A 19,886-nucleotide genomic window follows, 5' to 3' on the forward strand; every position below is an offset into this window, starting at 1 on the left:
GTTCAATGTTGCTGATAATGCTTTCCGAGGAGGTTGAGCATTGGATGCATTCTTTTAAGATGATAGAGATTCCGCCTCCAGGACTGCTCTGTTCTGTTCTTTATTGCAGTCACGTTTTATGCGGGGATTGCTGTGGCAATGACAGGAAACGAGAGATTCAGCCAGGCTCTGGTAAGGAAGAGTGGTTCAAGTGAGTTGTCATGTAGCAGATCCCAAATGTGGTGGCATGTTTAGTAAGGGAATTGGCGAAATAATCTGATGCTGAGAAAGAGCAATATCTGAACCTTGCAAATACCACTGCATTAAACATTAATGGTTGCTGTGGGCCAGAGGGTGATGGAAGGAGACTGGAAAACACATACTCTTAAATGAACACATTGTTAGTGCATCTCTGAGTAGGGAAGGCTAGTTAACAAGTCCCCCCAATGTAAACCAGAGCAGAATTAGTATCAGAACGCCATCCTGTCAAACTCAGTTGCTAAACAGAAATGATCTGTGTTACTGGGGTGATATGTATTTGAAGAATTAAGAATATTTTGCTTGTAATAGTTCTTTTTAAAATATTTTATTTTGAGTACATTTTAAACATAAAGAACATAGGCACTCAGTGCATCAAAGGCAAAGCACTGTTAGATACTCGAGCACTACTGAGCATCTAATTTGAAGAAATAACTGAGGTGCATATGACAGTAAGGACCGGTATCGGTAGTGAAGCGGGAGGGGTACCAAACAGAAGAGAAGGAAAGGGATGAAAAAAGGACACTACGGGAAAGAGACAGAGCAGATCATGGAGCTCAGATTTTTCTGTCTGCTCATTATATTGAAAGATCTTTATTTAAGAACGATGATGAAAACTGACAGTGAAGCAAAACATCTAGCAATAGTGAGATTGGATGCCAGTCAAGACCAACGACTCCGTTCTAAGTACAATCTATGATTTGATAATATGCAATTGATGTTTCATTTATCTTTATAAAGTAGTATTTTGAATGACGATGTTGATGCTGGTGGGATTGAGACCCACTCCAAATGAAGGTAAGATTACACCAGCATCACAGATAAGCTACTGGTTAATTCTTTAGATCAAAATTCACTTTAGACCCTGACTTTGGTTCTAAAATCCCTTTATAGTAAGGTTCTTCTCACAAAAAGAGGTCGATAAATGTCATCCATTGGTAATACAAAAAAACGGTGAGGTTGGTCCTGAAATATTGACTTCTTAGTGGGTTTCAGGAGTCATTCATCTATCTGGAGGCTAGATGATTCAAATAGCACTTTTAACATGTTCTAAGCACTACATACTTAAAGGATTTCATGGCCTGTAAAAATACTGCCTATTGTGCAACTCTAGGTAAGGCATCCAGATTCATGGTGCCTGATTAGTCAATCCTTGATTTTGACTCTTTACATATTAATTAATGGAATCATATTGAAAATCAGTGTACAGGAAGAAAAAAAACGATCCCATTTGTCCATAAACATGATCATTTTAACTAAAAAGAAAATTGGGGCTAAAGATTATTTTGAAGTTAAATTGTAAATGTAAACGCTGTGGAAGGGGGGTCTGTTCGAAAATCTCCACAGACAGATTGCTCCAATAGGGTTAGACCTTCAGAGATTTTGTAGCCTTCATTTTGGAGACCCAATCACAGAACAAAATGATTGTAATGAAAATGAGATGTAACCTGAATATGGACTCCATTTCTCAGATCCTTTATGCCACAGAAAAACAATCTATAGTGGCTGTTACCATTTGAAAAGGGCAAGTTAAAGCCAAATGATGCTTTGAGAATGTCGCACATGGACAGCGATTTGGCTTTGGGTTCCATTTTTACTGGTGTATGGCAACAGTAGCTGTTGCTGAAAAAAGTTCCTATATTTAGCAGGATTGCCTGAAAAGAACATCAGACATAATTTAAGGCCCATATAGTGGGCTCTTATCTGGCATTCATAATTTATGTTGAGATCAGATTCATACATACTGCCAATTAGGAATATGATAATACAGACCATCTGCATTTTGTTACTCAAATTCCAATGAGCGTCAGCTACGGGAAGTTAATACCAATGTTAGTGGGAAATAGATGCATGCAGGCAGGCCACCTTTCCAGTCCTTTGATGATTTTTACCTCCATCCCCTATCTGGCTCTATCTTTAAATACACATGAAACTAGTGTGGTGCCTTACACCTACCTACACCTGCTTCATTTTGTGAAAAGCTGTACTTTCATAAATGTAGCCCTTCTGCATTAATGCCATGTACAACTCGTTTTCTCTTTGTGTGGGGTAAAGCATAGCTTTTCTTTTGTTTTGGCAGTTTTGTGGAGGAGATCTCCAGCATGGAGCAAAAATCGGTACGAGTGGATGGAATTCCTACAAACATTCCCCTTGAGAGGTTAAAAGATAAACTTACTATCCACTTTCTGCGCTCTCGAAATGGAGGTGCAGAGACTGAAGACATTGACGTACACCCAGGACCTCCCCCCTATGCACTAATTACATTCGAGGATACCAAAGGTAAATCATTTATGAAATTCTCCCCTTAATCAACTCTGTGTGCTGATTTCTGGCAAGACCAAAATAAAATCTTTAAGGGACTATCTCAAGTACCATTGTGAAGATATGCCAGAGAATGTGTGCCTCTGTTGAGTATTAGGGAAGAGAGTTATTTCTGATATCAACCAGTACACCACAAAGCAATTGACCTCCTTTTTCAGAGTTAATAATGTAAGCCAGAGGAGGACCGCTTTTTTACATAGAGATTACAGTATGTTTGGTTAGTTTTGAATCTATCTTATATAAATGCAGAGAGCATTTCGTGGTATGCTGTGTAGAAACAAAAAGTAGTCACCAGCAATATCGCAAACCATGACACTTTAATAGCAAATTCTAATTTACAGTTTTCTGAAGAGCTGACCTACTTGTAACTAGAAATCCCACTGACCCTATGGACCCAAGAAGTAAGTGTGGCTTGAAAGGGAAAAAAGGGCCACCTGACATTTCTTGAGGACGAATAACATAAGAAAATAATCTATCGAGACAACATCCCTTAAGGAAAGTCACTTATCAGTGACAGAAGCATCCTGCCCTGCACTCCATGGTGTGGTGCCTTAAAGGATTAAGCAGAGTTTTTGTCAACCCTCAGGCATTATTTCAATACTGTGCTCTTTACCCTCTCTATAAATACCTTCACAGGATCTTCACATAAAAACACAAACCTTTCAATGTAGCACTCACATTTCAAGTTAACTAAATAGTGAAATGAGGCCTCAACTCTCAGAGAGCCCAGTTCCTTTGAAAAGACTGCCAGGAGCCTTTTTTTTTGGCAGATCCGGGTTCAGGTCAAGTAAAAGCAGAATGGAGGTATCGCCATATTGAACATCCTCCCACTAAATTGCCTCAAGTAGAACCTGGTTCCCAAAAATGCTGGTGCAGTATAACCATCATTTTCGATTTAGACCTCATTGGGATTCTGTAACTGTGAGGCACTAAAGGGTGTTGTAGAGGTTTAACTTCACCCATCACCTCTTTCATTTCATCATCACTCATTATAGATGTGGGCATCTCTGGGTGGATCCCTGGGGATTCACATATGGGCACTTTTCTATGCATTGTTGAGGACTTCAACCCTTGCTTTAATACAGGCTCACAGATTCAAGAACAGCATTTCTAAATTTCCCCAGAATTGTAGGGAGTCAACTGTTGCTGCCTTTCGCCCTTCCATGCTCCTGTCCACCTTCCTAAGCACCTGCTCAATCCCAGACACTTTCTCAGTAAGTCTGTCCACTTTAGCCTCCCCACAGTCCTCACAGCCACAGCGATAATACCTATTTTAGTGGTTACATCATTATTGTGTCCTTTTGGACACAATGGGGGATTGTTCCTCATGCTTGAATTACATTTCCTGTCCAACTAGCTGTCCATATTGCGCGCATTCTCCATGACCAACCGTGAGGAATGCCCCTTAGTGTAAACAACTCCTTCCTAGGGCCTTTTGTTTTTTTTTCTCAGCCACGGTTCACTCAGAGATGGTCACCCTAGGGCACTGGGCCGTAAACACTAATTCTGAACTATAATTTCGAAGGCTGTCAAAGGCTGTTGGATTTCTGATCAACAAGAATGCCAGAGCGAGGGTTCAATGGACTAATCTAATTCCATTCGCTCATTCAGGGGCCTTTGCTGACTTCAAGATTTGTTATGGTCATGAAAAGTTGGGTGTCACAATGTAAAGAAGAGCTTAGAAATTCAGAAGGCAAGCATGATGAGCTTTTGACTGTTTTAAAAATAGACCAAATACCCATTCCTTTTCAATATATCATGTGTTCTTGAAGCAAGGGTTAAAGAAAGCCAGGGGTCTTCTCTCCTGAACAATAAAAATAAACAGTTTAAAAGTGCCAGGGGAATTTAGATAAATGAAGAAGGGATGTACCCCAAAGAGTAGGCTTCACTTTGGCAACAGCCATTTTGGACATGCCAGGGGTCTCCGCTACACCCGAAACCGTGGATCTGCAACTCCTGTCACCTCCTCTTAGGCTTCCGATTTTCCATAGGTAAGAAGCACTGTTATATCCATAGGAAACACATCTATTGAAAAAGACTTTACTCTTAAACGTGAAGCATATGCTTTTTCCTCCTAAAAGGTGCTGCAGGACAACATTATTCTAGTGATTTTTGTATACCTAATATTTAGGAGGTGGAATGTATCTGGGAATATAATGCACCAAATTAAGCATTGCACGACCCTGAAGTTCAGATCTGGTATTAATGTCATAGGACTTTCAAGTATTTAGAGTACTTCAAAACATATCCAATATAGTAGATGTAACTCCCAATGATCATTGACACAGCATTAAGGAATTTATTGATGCAGATTTAGGAGGTTGATTGCCACTGATTGCAGGTGTCGAGAGACAGTCTCTAATTTAATATGGGCAACAGATTTGTCCGTCAGTCTATCAAGCTATATAGATGTTTGTAAGGAACACTTAAAACATAGCCTCTTTGCATAGTACATGTGCCTCAAGGGTTTGGAACGTGGGCGAAATACTCACTTCATATGGTTTAAAACAGTCCTGATTTTAGTTGTTTGCAATAGGACAGTTTGTTGGGATAGTACTAGCTGTAAATACTGTTTGCATCCTTAATCCTAACTTGTACTGCTGAGATACCTGGGTTAAGTGATATAAATTGAACTATTAAAGACTTAAAATAGTTTTTCATGTTTTTCACCTTAGCTGCTCAGCGAGTATTGAGTGTGAAAGATCATGTCTGCCATGTGAACGGAAGTACGTACCGTCTGAAAGTAACATCTTACACTCCTGTTCTCAACCCCAATGAGGTAAGGCATCATGGAAAAAAATCCCTTATTGCTCAGTTATCAAGTGATTCATTTGTGTAACCACATTTGCAAACTATTTCAACTCACACAACAAAAACATTTTCGTAGATGAAAGAGAGGTGATATGCCGTACATAGTGGTACTTGGGATTCTATATGCATTGGGACACAGTATAGATGTTCTTTATAATAATAAGTGGTTATGTAGCACCAGTGTGTCTTGAGACTGATCTATACAGCAGCGGCTCCTCCGTGAGAGCGGTGGAGGCACATTGCCATGCTGGAAAAATGCCCCAGAGCAGCTGGAAAATAAAATGGTAATAAAGTTTCAGGCCTGGGCAGGGCAATTGCTGCTGAGTGGCAGCAGGGAGCTGTGCACTATGTTTAAAGTGTGCATGTCCCTTTGGCCTACTATCTTGTGATGGCCAGCCAGACATGCACACTTTAAACTTCTGTATCCCAGCTGTCTTAAGACAGCTGGACTAGAGAAAGCACAGGTCTCCAGTGCTCTTTAGGATTGGGTAGTGCAGTTTCCTGGGCACGGAGCTTTGAGGAGAGAAGGCACTGGAGCGAAGAGGACGTCTGGCAAGGCAGTAAGGTAAGTGCCATTTTTTTTATTACTACATTAACCTCACCCATATTTTGCCTGCCCCACCACTCTAACTACAATGCAGCCACCACTGCATCCATACCCATCACAGTTAGGAGTTTAGGCCACAAAGCCCGTAATTTATCTTGTAGCCAGGTAAGAAACCAGGCATATAAACAAGCATTGGCAAAGCCAATAGGCCTCACCTAAAAAAGAGCTGGTGGGCAAAGTGTTTGCCATGTTTTACACCACAGCGGATGCTGTCCAGCATGACTAAAAGTTGGTTGTGTGGAGTGTCGGAGTGGGGAAGCAGAGTGTCGGTAGAGTGGATTTGTTGGAGTGTCATAAAGTGGAGTAGGGTGTTGTAGAGTTTGGTAGAGGGGAGTAGAGTTGAGTGGTTCAGTGGCAGAGAGTGTTGTAGAAAGGAATAAGGTGGAACAGAGTGATGTGGGTTGGAGTGGGGCGGACTAGGGTGGAGTGGGTTGAGTGGCTTGAGGTAGTGGGGTGGATTGGGGTAGAGTGAAGTGGAGTGGGTGGGGTGAACTGGATTGGAGTGAGGTGATTTGAAATGAAGTGGGGTGGATTAATTTGGGTTGAGGTAGTTTGGATTGGGGTGGATTAGATTGGATTGGGTGGTTTGGATTGGAGTGATAGGGGGCTGGGGTGGGGTGGATTGGAGTAGGCTGAATTGGACTAGAATGGGGTGGATTAGACTGGAGTAGAGTAAATTGGTGTGGGGTGGATTGGATTCACTCGATTGGAGTGGGGTGAACTGGGATGGGGTTAATTGGATTAGGATAGAGTGTGGTGGATTGGAGTAGAGTGTAGTGGATTGGAGTGGGGTGGATTGAAATTGGGCTAGGTGGGGTAGATTCGATCGGGTGTGGTGGGCTGCAGTGGGATGCATTGGATTGCGGTGAGGTGGATTGGATTAGAGTGGAGTGGATTGGATTGGTGTTGATTGGAGCAGGTGTATTGAAGCGGGGATACAGTGGATTGGAGTGGGTTTGAGTGGATGTGAGTGGGGTGGGATGGATGGATGGATTGGATTGTAGTGTAGTGGACTGAACTGGTATGGAGTAGGTTGGATTGGATTGGGGATAGATTGTAGTGGGTAGATTGGATTGGGTTGGGGTTGATTGGATTGGGGTAGGTGGGATGGATTGGGTTGGAGTGGGATGGACTGAACTGGGATCGGGTACAGTGGTGTGGAATGGAGTAGAGTGCGGATGTTTGGGGTGGGTGGATTGGAGTGGGGTGGAGTGGATTGAAATTGGGTAAGATGGGGTGAACTTGAGGGGTGGATTGGAGTGGGTTAGGGTGGATTGGATTGAGGTGACGGGTGAATTGGATTAGAGTGGGGTGGACTGGATTGTGTGGATCAGATTGGGGTGAGGTGGATTGGATTGAGTGGGGTGGGGTGGGTTGGATTGAGTGGGATGGACTGGTTTGAGTGGCGTGGATTGGATAGGAGGTGGGTGGATTGGATTGTTGTGGAGTGGGGTTGAGTGGAATGGTTTGGATTGGATTGGATTTCAGAGGTTTGGATTGGATTTGAGTGGGGTGAATTGGATTGGAGTGGGGTGGATTAATTGGAGTGTGGTAGAATAAGGTGATTTGGAGTGGGGTAGCACGGATTAATGTAGACTGGATTGGACTGGAGTGAGGGGAATTAAAGTGGATTGGATTAGAGTGGGATGGATTGGGGTAGTGTTGGTGGACTGGATTGGAGTGAGGTGGAATGGGTAGCAGTGGTCTTGATTGTGGTAGGGTGTAAAGGTTAAATTGGAGTAGGGTGGGTTGGACTGGAGCGGGGTGGGTGAGATGTGCTGAATTGGAGTGTGATGGATTGGATTGGATTGGTGTGGGATGGACCGTATTGTAGTGGGTGGATTGTGGTGGATTGGAGTGGGGTGAATTGGGTTGTAGTAGGGTTGATTGGAATGGGGCGAATTGAAGTGGGGCAGATTGTTTTGGACTGGAGTGAGTTGTTTAGGATTGGAGTGGGGCAGGTTGTTTTGGACTAAAGTGGGGCATATTAAAATGTATTGGAGGCGGGCGGCTTGGAGTGAATCAGTTTGTTTTGGAATGGAATGAGGAAGACTGGCATGGGGCAGATTGTTATGAATTAGAATGGGACAGATCAGAGTGGGGCAGATTGTATTAGGGTGGATTGGTTGGTGTTGGGGTGGGGTCGGGTAGATTGGATGGGAGTGGGGTGGATTAGAGTGGGGTGAGCTGGGATGGAGAGAGGGGATTGGATTGTGGTGAGGTGGATTGGTTTGGGGTGTACTGTTTTGGATTGGAGGGGGGCAGACTAGTGTGGGGTGGATTGGAGTGGGGCAGATTGTTTTGGATTGGAGTGTGGAGAATTTCAGTGGAACAGATTGTTTTGGATTGTTGTGAGGCAGATTGTTTTAGTTTGAAGTGCAGCAGATTGCACTGGGCAGATTGTTTGGATTGGGCAGATTGGAGTGGGACTATTGTTATAGATGGAGTGGGGCAGATTGTTTTGGATTGAAGCGGGGCAGATTGTTTTGGATTGAAGTGGGACAGATTGAAGTGGGGTAGATGGGAGTCGGGCATATTGTTTTGGTTTGGAGTGGGACAGATTGGAGTGGGGTAGATGGGATTGGTGCATATTGTTTTAGATTGGAGTGAGGCAGATTGTTTTGGATGGTGTCGATTGTTTTGGATTGGAGTGGGGTGAACTGGAGTGGGGCAGATTAGATTGGGGTGGGTTGTGAGCACTGGAGTGGGATGGGTTGGATTGGATTGGGTTGGTGTGGATTGGTAGAATGGCTGTTTTGTATTACCCATGTAGCTGTATTCCAAATTGACAAAGTTTTTTTTTAGTAGTTCATCAACACCATACAATTCCATTTAAAGCATTCTGTTTGTTCATTTTGTCTCAGATACTCATCTCATAATTACAGCCAATGCGTTTTGTTTAAAAGAAAAGTAACTTCTTCAGGGGTGTTGATCTAAGACAATACTAGTTTAAAATCCCTTTCCAGTAAACATAATTGTTTTAAAAACGATTTGAAGACGTGGCAAACGAAAGGTAGGTGTGCACGCCGTTTCTTTAACATGCCAGTATAATGTTTAGATTGCTATCAAAACCTGTGAGGCATTCAAAAACCTATGAGGCATTCAAATTTAAATTGGGCAAAATCATAACTTTATAAATGATATGTGTCCAGGTTCCAAGGTTTGAAGTGATATGGGGAAATCAGTACACAACAAGATTCCTGTTAGTTAAAACACTCTATTTTACATTCCACCTAGCACTAAGGGCCAGATGTAGGTAGCCGTTTGCATGGTGCAAACTGCGAAAAAAGCAGTTTGCGCCATGCAAACAGCCTAACGCGATGCTCATTCCCAAATTGCGAGTCGGTACCGACTCGCAATTTGGGAATGCGACTCGCAAATAGGAAGGGGTGTCTCCTTCCTATTTGCGACTCGCATCGCAATTCAGAATTGCTTTGTGACCGCGAATGCGGTTGCAAAACACCTCGCAGTTACCACCAGTGTCACACTGGTGGTAACTCATTCGCAAAAGGGAAGGGGTCCCCAAGGGACCCCTTCCCCTTTGTGAATGTCGACAAAAATATTTTTTCAGAGTAGGCAGTGGTCCTATGTACCACTGCCTACTCTGAAAACACGAAACCAAATGGTTTCGGTATTTTTTTTCATTTTGCAACTCGTTTTCCTTTAAGGAAAACGGGCTGCAAAATGAAAAAAAAAAAAACTGCTTTATTTAAAAAGCAGTCACAGACATGGAGGTCTGCTGACTTCAGCAGGCCTCCATCCCTGTGAGTGCAGGGACTCGCTATGGGGTCACAAAATACGACCCACCTCATGAATATTGATGAGGTGGGTCTTTGCGACCCCATAGCGAGTCGCAGACGGTGTCTGAGACACCGTTCTACATCCGAGATTGCGACTCGGAAATTGCGAGTTGGACAGACTCGCATATTCCGAGTCGCAATCTCGGACCTTCCTACATCTGGCCCTAAATCACCTCCTTAATCCTAATTTCATACTGGAATTATGAAGCACATTCAAATTTTAGTTGGATTTAATAAAACCCTTTCCATTTCTACGTATAAAAATGAAGATCCAGAAATTTGGCTAGGTAGGCAGTAGCCCAATCAGAGAGGAATTTGGCAGTGTCACTTTGATGATGTTTATTTCCCAGGCTTGCACAAATACCTAACAGAGCTTCTTTTGAGCTTTTCTTCCACTTGTGGGCAGTGAGAGACAGAATTTTGTTTGGGCAATCGTTGGTGTGAAGGACCTTTTCTATTTGACAGGTGTGAGGTAGTGATGGAGGAATATGTGTAGCTTTTGCTGGGCATTTAGACATTCTGTGGGACACTTATGGCATTGAATGAGGGTAATGTAGCAGCATTAAAATGTTTGTTTTGTTTCTGACTGAAGCCAACATCCAACCCATAAATTACTAGTAGCAAATGATTATATTTTACTCTTTTGTGGTCTGTTGACGTTTTAGAGCAATGTGTATTCACTTTATTCCACATGGCTCTTTATCATCCTTCCGTGTGGAATGATCTTGCATCTCTGAAGGGTTTTACTGTACATTCTTTTGTATAATGGATAAGGTGTATTATGACACAGTTTTTAACAGGGTACCGTACATATTACACATGTTAAGTGAAAAGTGTGTGAAATAGCAATTATTTGTGAGAGGTAGACATACCTAGGAATTAAGGTTCTAGACCAGCTTGTACATAAAAGAGTGATGTGCGAATGTGAACTCAGTGATGATTCGGTTCGACCTGTAGTACCCTGTAGTGTCTGGGCTTTCAGATAGTCCTCCAGGATTGACTACTCAGCTTAGTAACATGACCCTGGCTTTGTATTACAGAAGGCTGTAAAGGTAATGTTTTGCCAAAGAGATTTGGGTGTTATTTATCTCTAAGACTTCCCTTTTGATTTCGGGTGAGCCCTTAATTTCGCATAGTAAATGGCTTATGTAACACTTTGATTTATACCACTTTTGCAACATCTTGAACTTTAATTAAAAAACAAAGAATAATAAGGGGGAGCTTTGTATTTTCTTTCTTTATTGTGTAGTTCCTTTCTTGGTGATAAGGATGGAAAACCATAAGGAAGAGATATTTTTCCACATATCTCTCCATCCTTAAAACCTTTTTTCTCTGTTAGTCCCATGTGAAAATGCTGGCCATTAAGTAGTTCTCTTCACCATGTCAAAATAGAGTGATATATCTTCTCAAAGAAGCTTAATATGCTTGTGGTTTGCATAGCCACTTTTCTAGGTCTATGCAGCCTCCGCAGGGTTACTAGGTGCAATATAAATGGTGGTTGCTATCCGGTAAGAAGTTAGTTTTCTCTTATGTCCCAAAAGGAAATAATGGTTTAATTTCTACTTATCACTGTGTGTTGCTCAGTATTTCAAAGAACAAGAAGCTTGAGGGAAGCTTAAGTATTGTTCTTCTGTCTGTTAACTGAAGTCGGTCTACATATTTTTATCACTGTTGAAGTAAAACTTCTAAAATGACTTTTCTTAAGGGCTCCCTTTCTCAAAGTATTTAGAATACTGTAGGTTTAGTGCCTGCATGATTCATAGTTATAACAATGTTTGTTTCTCCTCCAGAATTGTAAGGAATTTGTAAGCAAATATGTAGTTCTTGTTCTCTCTAAGAATCATACCAGGATGTATCACAAGTAACAATAGTTTTCAAAGATTTCCTATAGCAAGACTTAGGCCCTCATTATGAACACGGTGGTAAACACCGCACTGCCGGCGGTGGCGGTAGCCACCGCCAACAGACGTGCCGTCCGAACCGCCAAATAATGAACCAACTGAAACACAGTCATCCTGAAAACCACTCACTGCCAGCAGAGGAGTGCCGACGACGACGGCAGAGCCCGCCCACAGGCCGATGGAAATGCCCTACCCGCACATCAAATAATGAAGCACTAGACCACCATCAGTTCCGGGGGGTGGAGGGGACCACCGCCAGGCAAAGCAAGGTGGAAACTAACCAAATAAAAGGAAGCACTCACGGGAGGCTCACACAACACGCCAAAGCAGACATGGAGAGAGAGTTGCAGATCATGCCAGCCCTGCTCCTTGCCATATACCTCCCCGACCGAAGACGATGACAGTAAGTACCGCCACCTACTAAACAAGGGAAGAAAGGGCACAATTACATACCCACCCACTCCACCCTGCAACACTCCCACAACCCTTCACAGCAGCACAAGCCATACACCCCACAGCAAGAGGTACTTACCCGACACAAGGCAAATCCAACCTGCCCAAAGTACACACATGTGCCCAACACCCCCAAACAATGAAACAAGAGACCACGGATCCAGACTGTGCCTCAAACAACACAGGCCACACAATAACTTTTATTCAGCTCACAGAGCAACAGAAGTGCATAGAAGGCCAATGGCCAGTCCATAGTGAAAGAAGTCCGATGGGCCACAATGGCCCCAACTTGACTCCCACAAGTGCAACGGTACCCCACCTCAGAGGGGCAACAATGGGACATCCAGGCACCTCAGGGAACAGGGTCAGGGGGTGGTGGGGATTTACGACTGGCTGGGGTGTCTTAGATTTCCATTTGGAAGGTGGAGGGGGCTTAGGTTTAGTCACAGCAGCTAGTGGAGCGGACTTGGCCTGGGGTGCGGCAGATGTTCCTGGGCCAGCACGGGATCTCTTCGTCACAGGGGAGGTAGCATGGGAATGGGAAGGGCGGACAGGGGCGGGCTGTGACGTGGGAGGAGTGGACAGGGCAAGGAGGTGAGCACGTTTAGGGACGAGACGGGGTGGGCCAGTGGGTTCAAATAGGTCAACACGGGATAGGAATAGTTTCTTGGGTGCAATTGGGGTGGACCTTTAGGAAGGCGTGGGAGTGGAGGTAGAGGGAGTGGTCTTGAGAGGTGTAGGTGTGCGTGACGTGGGTGCAGGTGACTGGACAGTATGCTGAGGTGTTGTGGATGTGTGATGGGTGGGTATTTTGGTGCGTTTGAGTGTCTTGGGAGTAGGGGGGGTGGAGACAGTGGGACAAGACAGGCTGGCAGTGTAAATGTATGTTGTCAGGGTGTCTGCAAGTCTGGTGAGTGTGCTGCATGTGTCAACTAAAGTTGGTGTGGTGAGTGCAGGTGTGATGTCTGGGGTGCATGGATGAATGTGTGCTATTGTGGTGCCTGCAGGAATAGGGTCAGCAACATTGAATGAAGGTGCAGTGCCTGTGGGTGTGCATGTACAGGGGACAGACATGGAGGTGGAAGAGGTGGACACACTGGGGGAAGTGGATATTGGTGTGTGTGTATGTTGGCTGTGTGTATGCTTGTGGTGGGAGGTGTGGTGCTTGTGTTTTGAAGTGTGCTTCTTGTGTGTTGAGGTGTGTGCCTGCGTTTCAGAATGTGTGCATTGGATGAGTGAAGGGAATGGGGTGCTGGAAGAGGTAGAGGTGGTTGGAGGGGGGACGGAATGACCAGGGATACTGGCTGCCGTCCAAGAGAAGGCCAGAGCCTGAAAAGATCTCTGTAGGCCAGACATGGCACCGTGAATGCCATCCAGATAGGCATTGGTCTGCTGCACCGCTGATGCTAGCCCCTGGATGCAATTGACAATGGTTGTCTGCCCTACAGAGATGGTTCTCAGGAGGTCAATAGCCTCCTCCGTAAGGGCAGCAGGGCTGACTGGGGCAGGGGAGGAGGTGCCTGGGGCGAAGGAGACACCCACCCTTCTAGGTGAGCGGGCACGGGCAACTCGGTGGGGAGCAACTGGGAGGGCGGTGATGGTATGGGGGGGTGGAGGAAGATGACACAGTATGGGTGGGCCCACTAGGGTCCACCACCGCCAGGGAGCTCCCATGGAGGAGGTATCGGAGTCACTACCTCCAGTGGTAGTTGCCTCCCCCGTGGTACTCCCCTCACCCTCCAACCCACTGGTCCCCTTGGCGTCGGACAACTTTGCCTCCGAGGATCCGTGGGCCGCCGCCTCCCCACTCGCCGGTGCCTCAGCTCCCTTGCCAGATGATGCTGATGTACACAGACAACACAAGAGAACAGGGATGGGGAAACCAAACAGGAGAGACACTTGTAAATAGCTGAATGGTGGTACATTAGTCGTTCACACATACACCCACCCAGAAAATCTTCCACCAGGCAGGACCTACTGCTATACACATGGCTATGCCCCTGACTAGTGACCAGAACCCTGCTCTACAGCCATTCCCCAACTAACTTAAGGAACTGACGTACTGCAGACTTGACCCAAACACCCCTACTCCCCACAGGGGCCATTATGTAGATGGACATCAGTCATAGTCTCTGCCACTAGACAGCATAAATACGAGCGCACACACACATCCATAAAGGGGCCAAAATATGGTACATGTACTCACCCCCTTGTGACTGCTGTGCAGCCTTCAAGCGCCCATCCAGGTCCGGGGACACCACCGCCAGGATGCGTTGCATAAGGGGGGTCAGTGCCCGACGGGCACCCCTTCCTCGTTGGGAGGACTTCACTAGCTGGGCCTCACAGATCTTCCTCGCCCAGCGCCGCAGGTCCTCCCACCTCTTCCTGCAGTGGGTGCTCTGCCGGTTGTAGACCCCCAGGGTCCCCACCTCCTTGGTGAAGGCATGCCAAAGTCCCCTCTTCTGGTGGTCACTTACCGATAAGGGACACACAGAAAAGTAAAACTGAGGTCATACTCTGGCCAATCATATACAGCTGGCTATACGTCCACTATGGGACGGACATTTCAAACAACCTAACAGCACACACACACGCAACATGTCAGGAACCCTGGACCATACAGTGTCATAAGTGCATACATGTATGCAGCCAACACCCACCACTACACACATCCATGCACCCCAATCCTCCTACTCACCTGTACCTCTGGCTGACGGTAGAGCTTGGCGTACAGGGGCAGGACCCCGTCCACGAGCTTCTCCAATTCCTCGTTGGTGAAGGCCGGGGCCCTTTCCCCTGCAACACGTACCATTTCCATGACCAGAGGCAGGACACAGCAGTACACTCAGTGGAGTACCTGCATGCACGAGACCAGGGAGCCAATTGAAGTTGGAGTGACGAGTTCACGTACGCACCGCAGCGGTGTGCACCGTCACCACCGGCGGCAATCGTGATACGCTAAGAATGCCCATTGACAACCATGTTAACCAACGAATTTGCGCACAGCGGTAAACACCGCCTTACACTATTACGTCAACCGCTAGCGGTATGAGGTCACTTCCACCACAACACTTCTGGATTACAGGGGGCACACATTTTGGCCTTAACTACGCAGTTGTAAAACCCTCATCAGCACAATGCAAGCCCTATTGTCCCCTAAACACCCATAGGCATGTAACAATATACATTACCTCACCTGACCAGTCCTGATATATCATTGTGGTCATGTTGCTGTAATGTCACACACACTAAGCATTTGTGTCGTTGACAATCATGCCAGCAGTGCTGAATGAGAAACAATGTGTGCAGATGTATGTGTGTTCCTCACACATGTTTTCAACTCCTCCTAGGTACAGACCCTTGTGACGAGGGAGGACCCCGTCGATGTTCAGACCACTTGTTGATTTGCGGACCATAGTGGAGCGCCACATCATTATCAATTACAGACTGACTTGTGCAACTATTCATGAACTTTGTGCATTACTGGATCCAGCACTGATACCGGCAAATCGTAATCAGCATGCCATTCCTACTGAAGTGCAGGTGCTCTCTGCACTCCATTTCCTGGCTACAGGCTCATTTCAAGTGACAGTGGGCATGGGTGCAGGTTTTTCACAGCCAATGTTTAGCATTATACTGTCCAGATTCCTGAATGCATTTGTACAACACCTGCAGTCCTATGTGAGGTTTCCCCAAAGTGCTGACCTCCCTGCCATCAAGTCTGACTTCTATGCCTTTGCCAACATACCCAGTGTGATAGATGCCATCAACGGCACCCACATAGCTATCATCCCCCCAAGAGTCAGTGAACAGGTGTACAGAAACAGGAAGAACTTTCATTCCATGAACATTCAATTTGTGTGTACTGCAGACCAGTACATCTCACATGTGAATGCCTTGTTCCCTGGATCAGTCCATGATTCCTTTGTGCTGAGGAACAGTAGTGTGTCACACAAGATGGAACAACTACAAGAGGATAGAGGGTGGATTATAGGTAGGTGTTTCTGTCACTTATTGCCACATAGCAGACAACCAGGCTGTCTGCCCTGAGGGTTGTCAGTGTCAGTCCTGTTTTGCACCATTTTTTAGGTAATTCTGGCTACCCCAACTTGCGTTGGCTCCTGACACCAGTGAGGAATCCTGGAACAGATGCAGAGAGGAATTACAATGAGGCCCATGGACGTACTAGAAGGGTGATAGAGCGCACAATAGGTCTCGTGAAGGCTAGATTTTGTTGCCTACATATTCTCTGGCAGTTCCCTGGCCTATTGGCCTGAAAAGGTGTGTAGAATAGTGGTGGCCTGATGCATGCTGCACAATGTGGCTGTGAGAAATTCTATCCCCCTCTTGGAGGAGGAGGGTGCTGTATATCCAGATCAGCTTCCTCATAGGATGAGGAGGGGGAAGATGTAAATACCAGGACCCAACTGATACAGCTCTATTTACAGTAACTTTGTGGGACAATTGGATGAGATTGCTGTCTGTGCAGCTTACTGTCAGTGTGCCTTGTCATCTGGGGGGTGCTGGGTCAATACTCATTGCCACTGTGACCAGGAATGCATTGGACAGGTTACAATATAGTATAATAGTTCAACACATCTGTAGACACAACAACATGTAATGCGTGTGGTGCATTTCCTGCTATTCAGATAATTATAAATGAGTTATCATACAGTTGCATCCATACTTCACTTTGTTTAAGCTTAATGACAGGGGACATTGTAACTGGTGAAATGGCGTTTTATTTGGTGCAGGGATTAAATCGTGCAGATTACAGTGATGGGAGTGGGCTACTGGTGGTTGTACAATATGGCAACATGGTCGCAGCATTTGTTGGCAGTAGTGGTTGGTCCATCAATGTTTACAAGAGTTTGTTGTAGTTTTCACACAGTTTGGTCGTTGATTCCGTGGGACACTTGGAGGACAGTTCTTTCCAGAGTCACTTCTGTGAGGGGGCCTTAGTCTTGGCAGGTGTTCCGGTGCCATATTTGGGCCTGAGGGTCTGTTTGGGTGCCTGGTGTTGGCCGGTACAGGTTGAGATGGATGTCCCCTGTGTGTCCTGAGAGGGTGGTACATGTGCAGTTGCTGCTGATGCTGTTGTTGTCCGGTCTGTATCCTGGCCTGTAGTAGGGGCTTCCTGGTCTGTGTGGGCCTCAGGCTGTGTTGGGACAAGGTGCAGCAGCGCACCTGCTATGCTGACCATTGTGGCATTGTGCAGTTTCCACTGCTCCAGGGCCTCTTGGTGGTGTGCTAGCTGCATCCTTTGACTCTGCTCCAGGGTGGATACTATCTGGGCCAATCCGTCCTGGGTATGGTGATATGCTCCCAGGACCTCAGAGATCACGTCCTGGGTTGCAGCATCCATCCTGTGCCCCCCCCCACCCTTTGGCCACTGATGCCCTCCCACTGGGCCTAGCCCCTTGTGCCTATGTCCCCTGCACAGGTCTGGCTGTACCACTTGTTCTGGGGCCATCGTCTTCCTGCCTGTTGGTAGGGGGTGACTGTGGCCTCTGTCCATGTGTTCCACCAGTCTGTGGCCTGGATACACAGGTTTGGGGATGGTTTCCCTGGGCTGATGTTGTTGGCTGGGTGGTAGGGGTTTCAGTGGTATCCTGGGTGGGGCTGCTGGATGGTGACAGTCCAGGGCTGTGTGAGGGAATAGGGTGATCGTCCGTGTCCAGGGTTCCATCCCCAGTGTTCTGGGAGGTGCCTCTGTCTCCCTGTGGGGCACTGACACTCCTTGTCCTGTCCGTCAGGGTGGCATGGGTGGCATGGGTGGTGGTGCCTGTTGGGGGGATCGACATCGGATGGGGTGCACAGGACTGGGTGGTTTTGTGCAGGTTTTCACACTTTGGGGCCATGCAGGATGCTTTCGTGAGGTTAGCATTGCTTTTTGCTTAGGATTTGGAGGTGCATTGTGGGTGCTGTAGGCCATTGTGATTCCTTGCAGGGGTGGGTGGCTGTGCACTGGAGAAGGGATGTGGGCCTGTTAGTTGGTTTGTGGGCATTCAGGGTGACTGGATGTAGTGATTGTGGCCTGGGTGGGGTTGTGGTCCTGGTGGTAGTTGGAGGGGTGATGTGGTGCATGCATTCCAGGTGTGATGGATATGGGGTAACTGTAGATGACTTACCTGAGTCCATTCCTCCAGTGAGTCCCTCAGGGTGCAGGATGGCCAGTAAATTTTCCTCCCAGTCAGTGTAGTCGGGTGGTGTTGGTGGAGGTCCTCTCCCAGTCTTCTGGACTGCAATGTGGTGGGCTAAAATAGCGAGTCCTTAAAATTGCGACCCTGTTTAGAGAGTCGCAGCACCCTGGGCTTTTACATTTCCAAAATTGCGATTTCTGGTTAAGAAATCGCAATTTTGGAAATAAAAAAAATTCGCAGATATGGGCCAACAGGCCCATAGGTGCGAATGGGGCCTGTATTGCAATTTGTGATTCGGTAATAGCATTTGCGATTTTTAAGAAATCGCTATTACCGATTCGCAAATGTGATACATGGCATTTTTGCGAATCGGAAATAGCGATTTCTTAAAAATCGCTATTTCTGAATCGCAAAAGGCCTCCATGATACATCTGCCCCTGGATCTTCTCTATTAGGAAAACCTTGTCAGACCCTGGGGGTCAAAGGAGCTCTTTAACATTCCTTTATAGAATATAGATGTGGCATAATTAAAGCGTTTGTTTTATTTTTTTACAGTGCTGATAACAGGTAAGCAAATTAATGTGTTTATGTAGCACAGTCTAGCAGGACAAAAGGGAACATTGTAATACCAGATTGTGTATATGAAACAGATTTGAATTGCACACTTATATTATTACATTACACTTATATTACAATTGAATTACATTTTACACTTGTTTATTTGTTATTTTCCCGGAGTCACACAATTTACAGTCAAATGCCAGAGTCCGGTTTATAACCCAAATCTCCAGGTTCCAAAGTGACCAATTTAGCTGCTACACCACAACACCCCCTGCGATTCATCCACATCCCTTGGTGTGTTTAGATAGAATTTTGTAATCGAAGAATTCGAATAGTAGCTTACTGTAGTTTACATAGACTATAAAAGTATGAAAGTGTGATATCGGGTGAGGACAGTGAGCGCCATTGTATGGGAAGATGAACAGGGGACACACAGTCTGTTTTACTTTTCTTACAAACATGGACCATTTTATGACCTATGAGTGAGGAGGAGATTCTGGGGACTTGCTGTTTAAGTCACACTGGTTGGATCGCAGAGCACAGAGAAGTGAGCCTGGCAAATGGAGAGATCGCCAAAGCAGAGGGTGTAGAAGCGAGAGCAAACACAACAGAGACAACAATACAAATCAAGCATTGGTGGCACTGAAAGTGGAGCAGGACAACAGACCACAGCACCGAGGATACTTCCTGCCTTCAGCCTCTGTCTTCCTTGCCATATGTCACACAGCACAAGGATCACAGTACAGAATACCACACCGAACACATCAAATACAACAACGCACAGAGATCCAAGCAAAGTGCAAGTGAGCATCAACCATGACATAGCACAACACAGAGTACTAAGAGCAGAACATGCTCATAGGCACACTGCGTGGAATAAACCAGAGAGCACAGAAAACGCAGCACATTGGACTCCCTGTGCATGCTCCCTCTTAGGCTTGGTTCCCACTATTCTTGCTCACACACAGTTACATTCCTTTATCTATTACATCATTCCATAATCCCTAAGCCAACTAGAAGATAATCAAGCTCACTTTCAACCGTGAACTGA

General features: G+C 45.8%; 1 protein-coding gene across 1 annotated transcript in view; it reads left to right on the forward strand.

Moving 5' to 3' along the window:
- The window catches only part of LOC138299487 (uncharacterized), a 154,507-nt gene that overhangs the window by 54,432 nt on the left and 80,189 nt on the right, over nucleotides 1-19,886 (forward strand). The window contains exons 2-3 of the mRNA XM_069237758.1: nucleotides 2,318-2,517; nucleotides 5,235-5,338. Of these exons, the coding sequence (XP_069093859.1) occupies nucleotides 2,340-2,517; nucleotides 5,235-5,338 (282 nt within the window). The 5' untranslated portion in view covers nucleotides 2,318-2,339. The remainder of the gene's footprint in view (nucleotides 1-2,317; nucleotides 2,518-5,234; nucleotides 5,339-19,886) is intronic.

The sequence above is a fragment of the Pleurodeles waltl genome, chromosome 6 (assembly GCF_031143425.1).
Source record: "Pleurodeles waltl isolate 20211129_DDA chromosome 6, aPleWal1.hap1.20221129, whole genome shotgun sequence".
In the NCBI taxonomy this organism is placed as follows: domain Eukaryota; kingdom Metazoa; phylum Chordata; class Amphibia; order Caudata; family Salamandridae; genus Pleurodeles; species Pleurodeles waltl.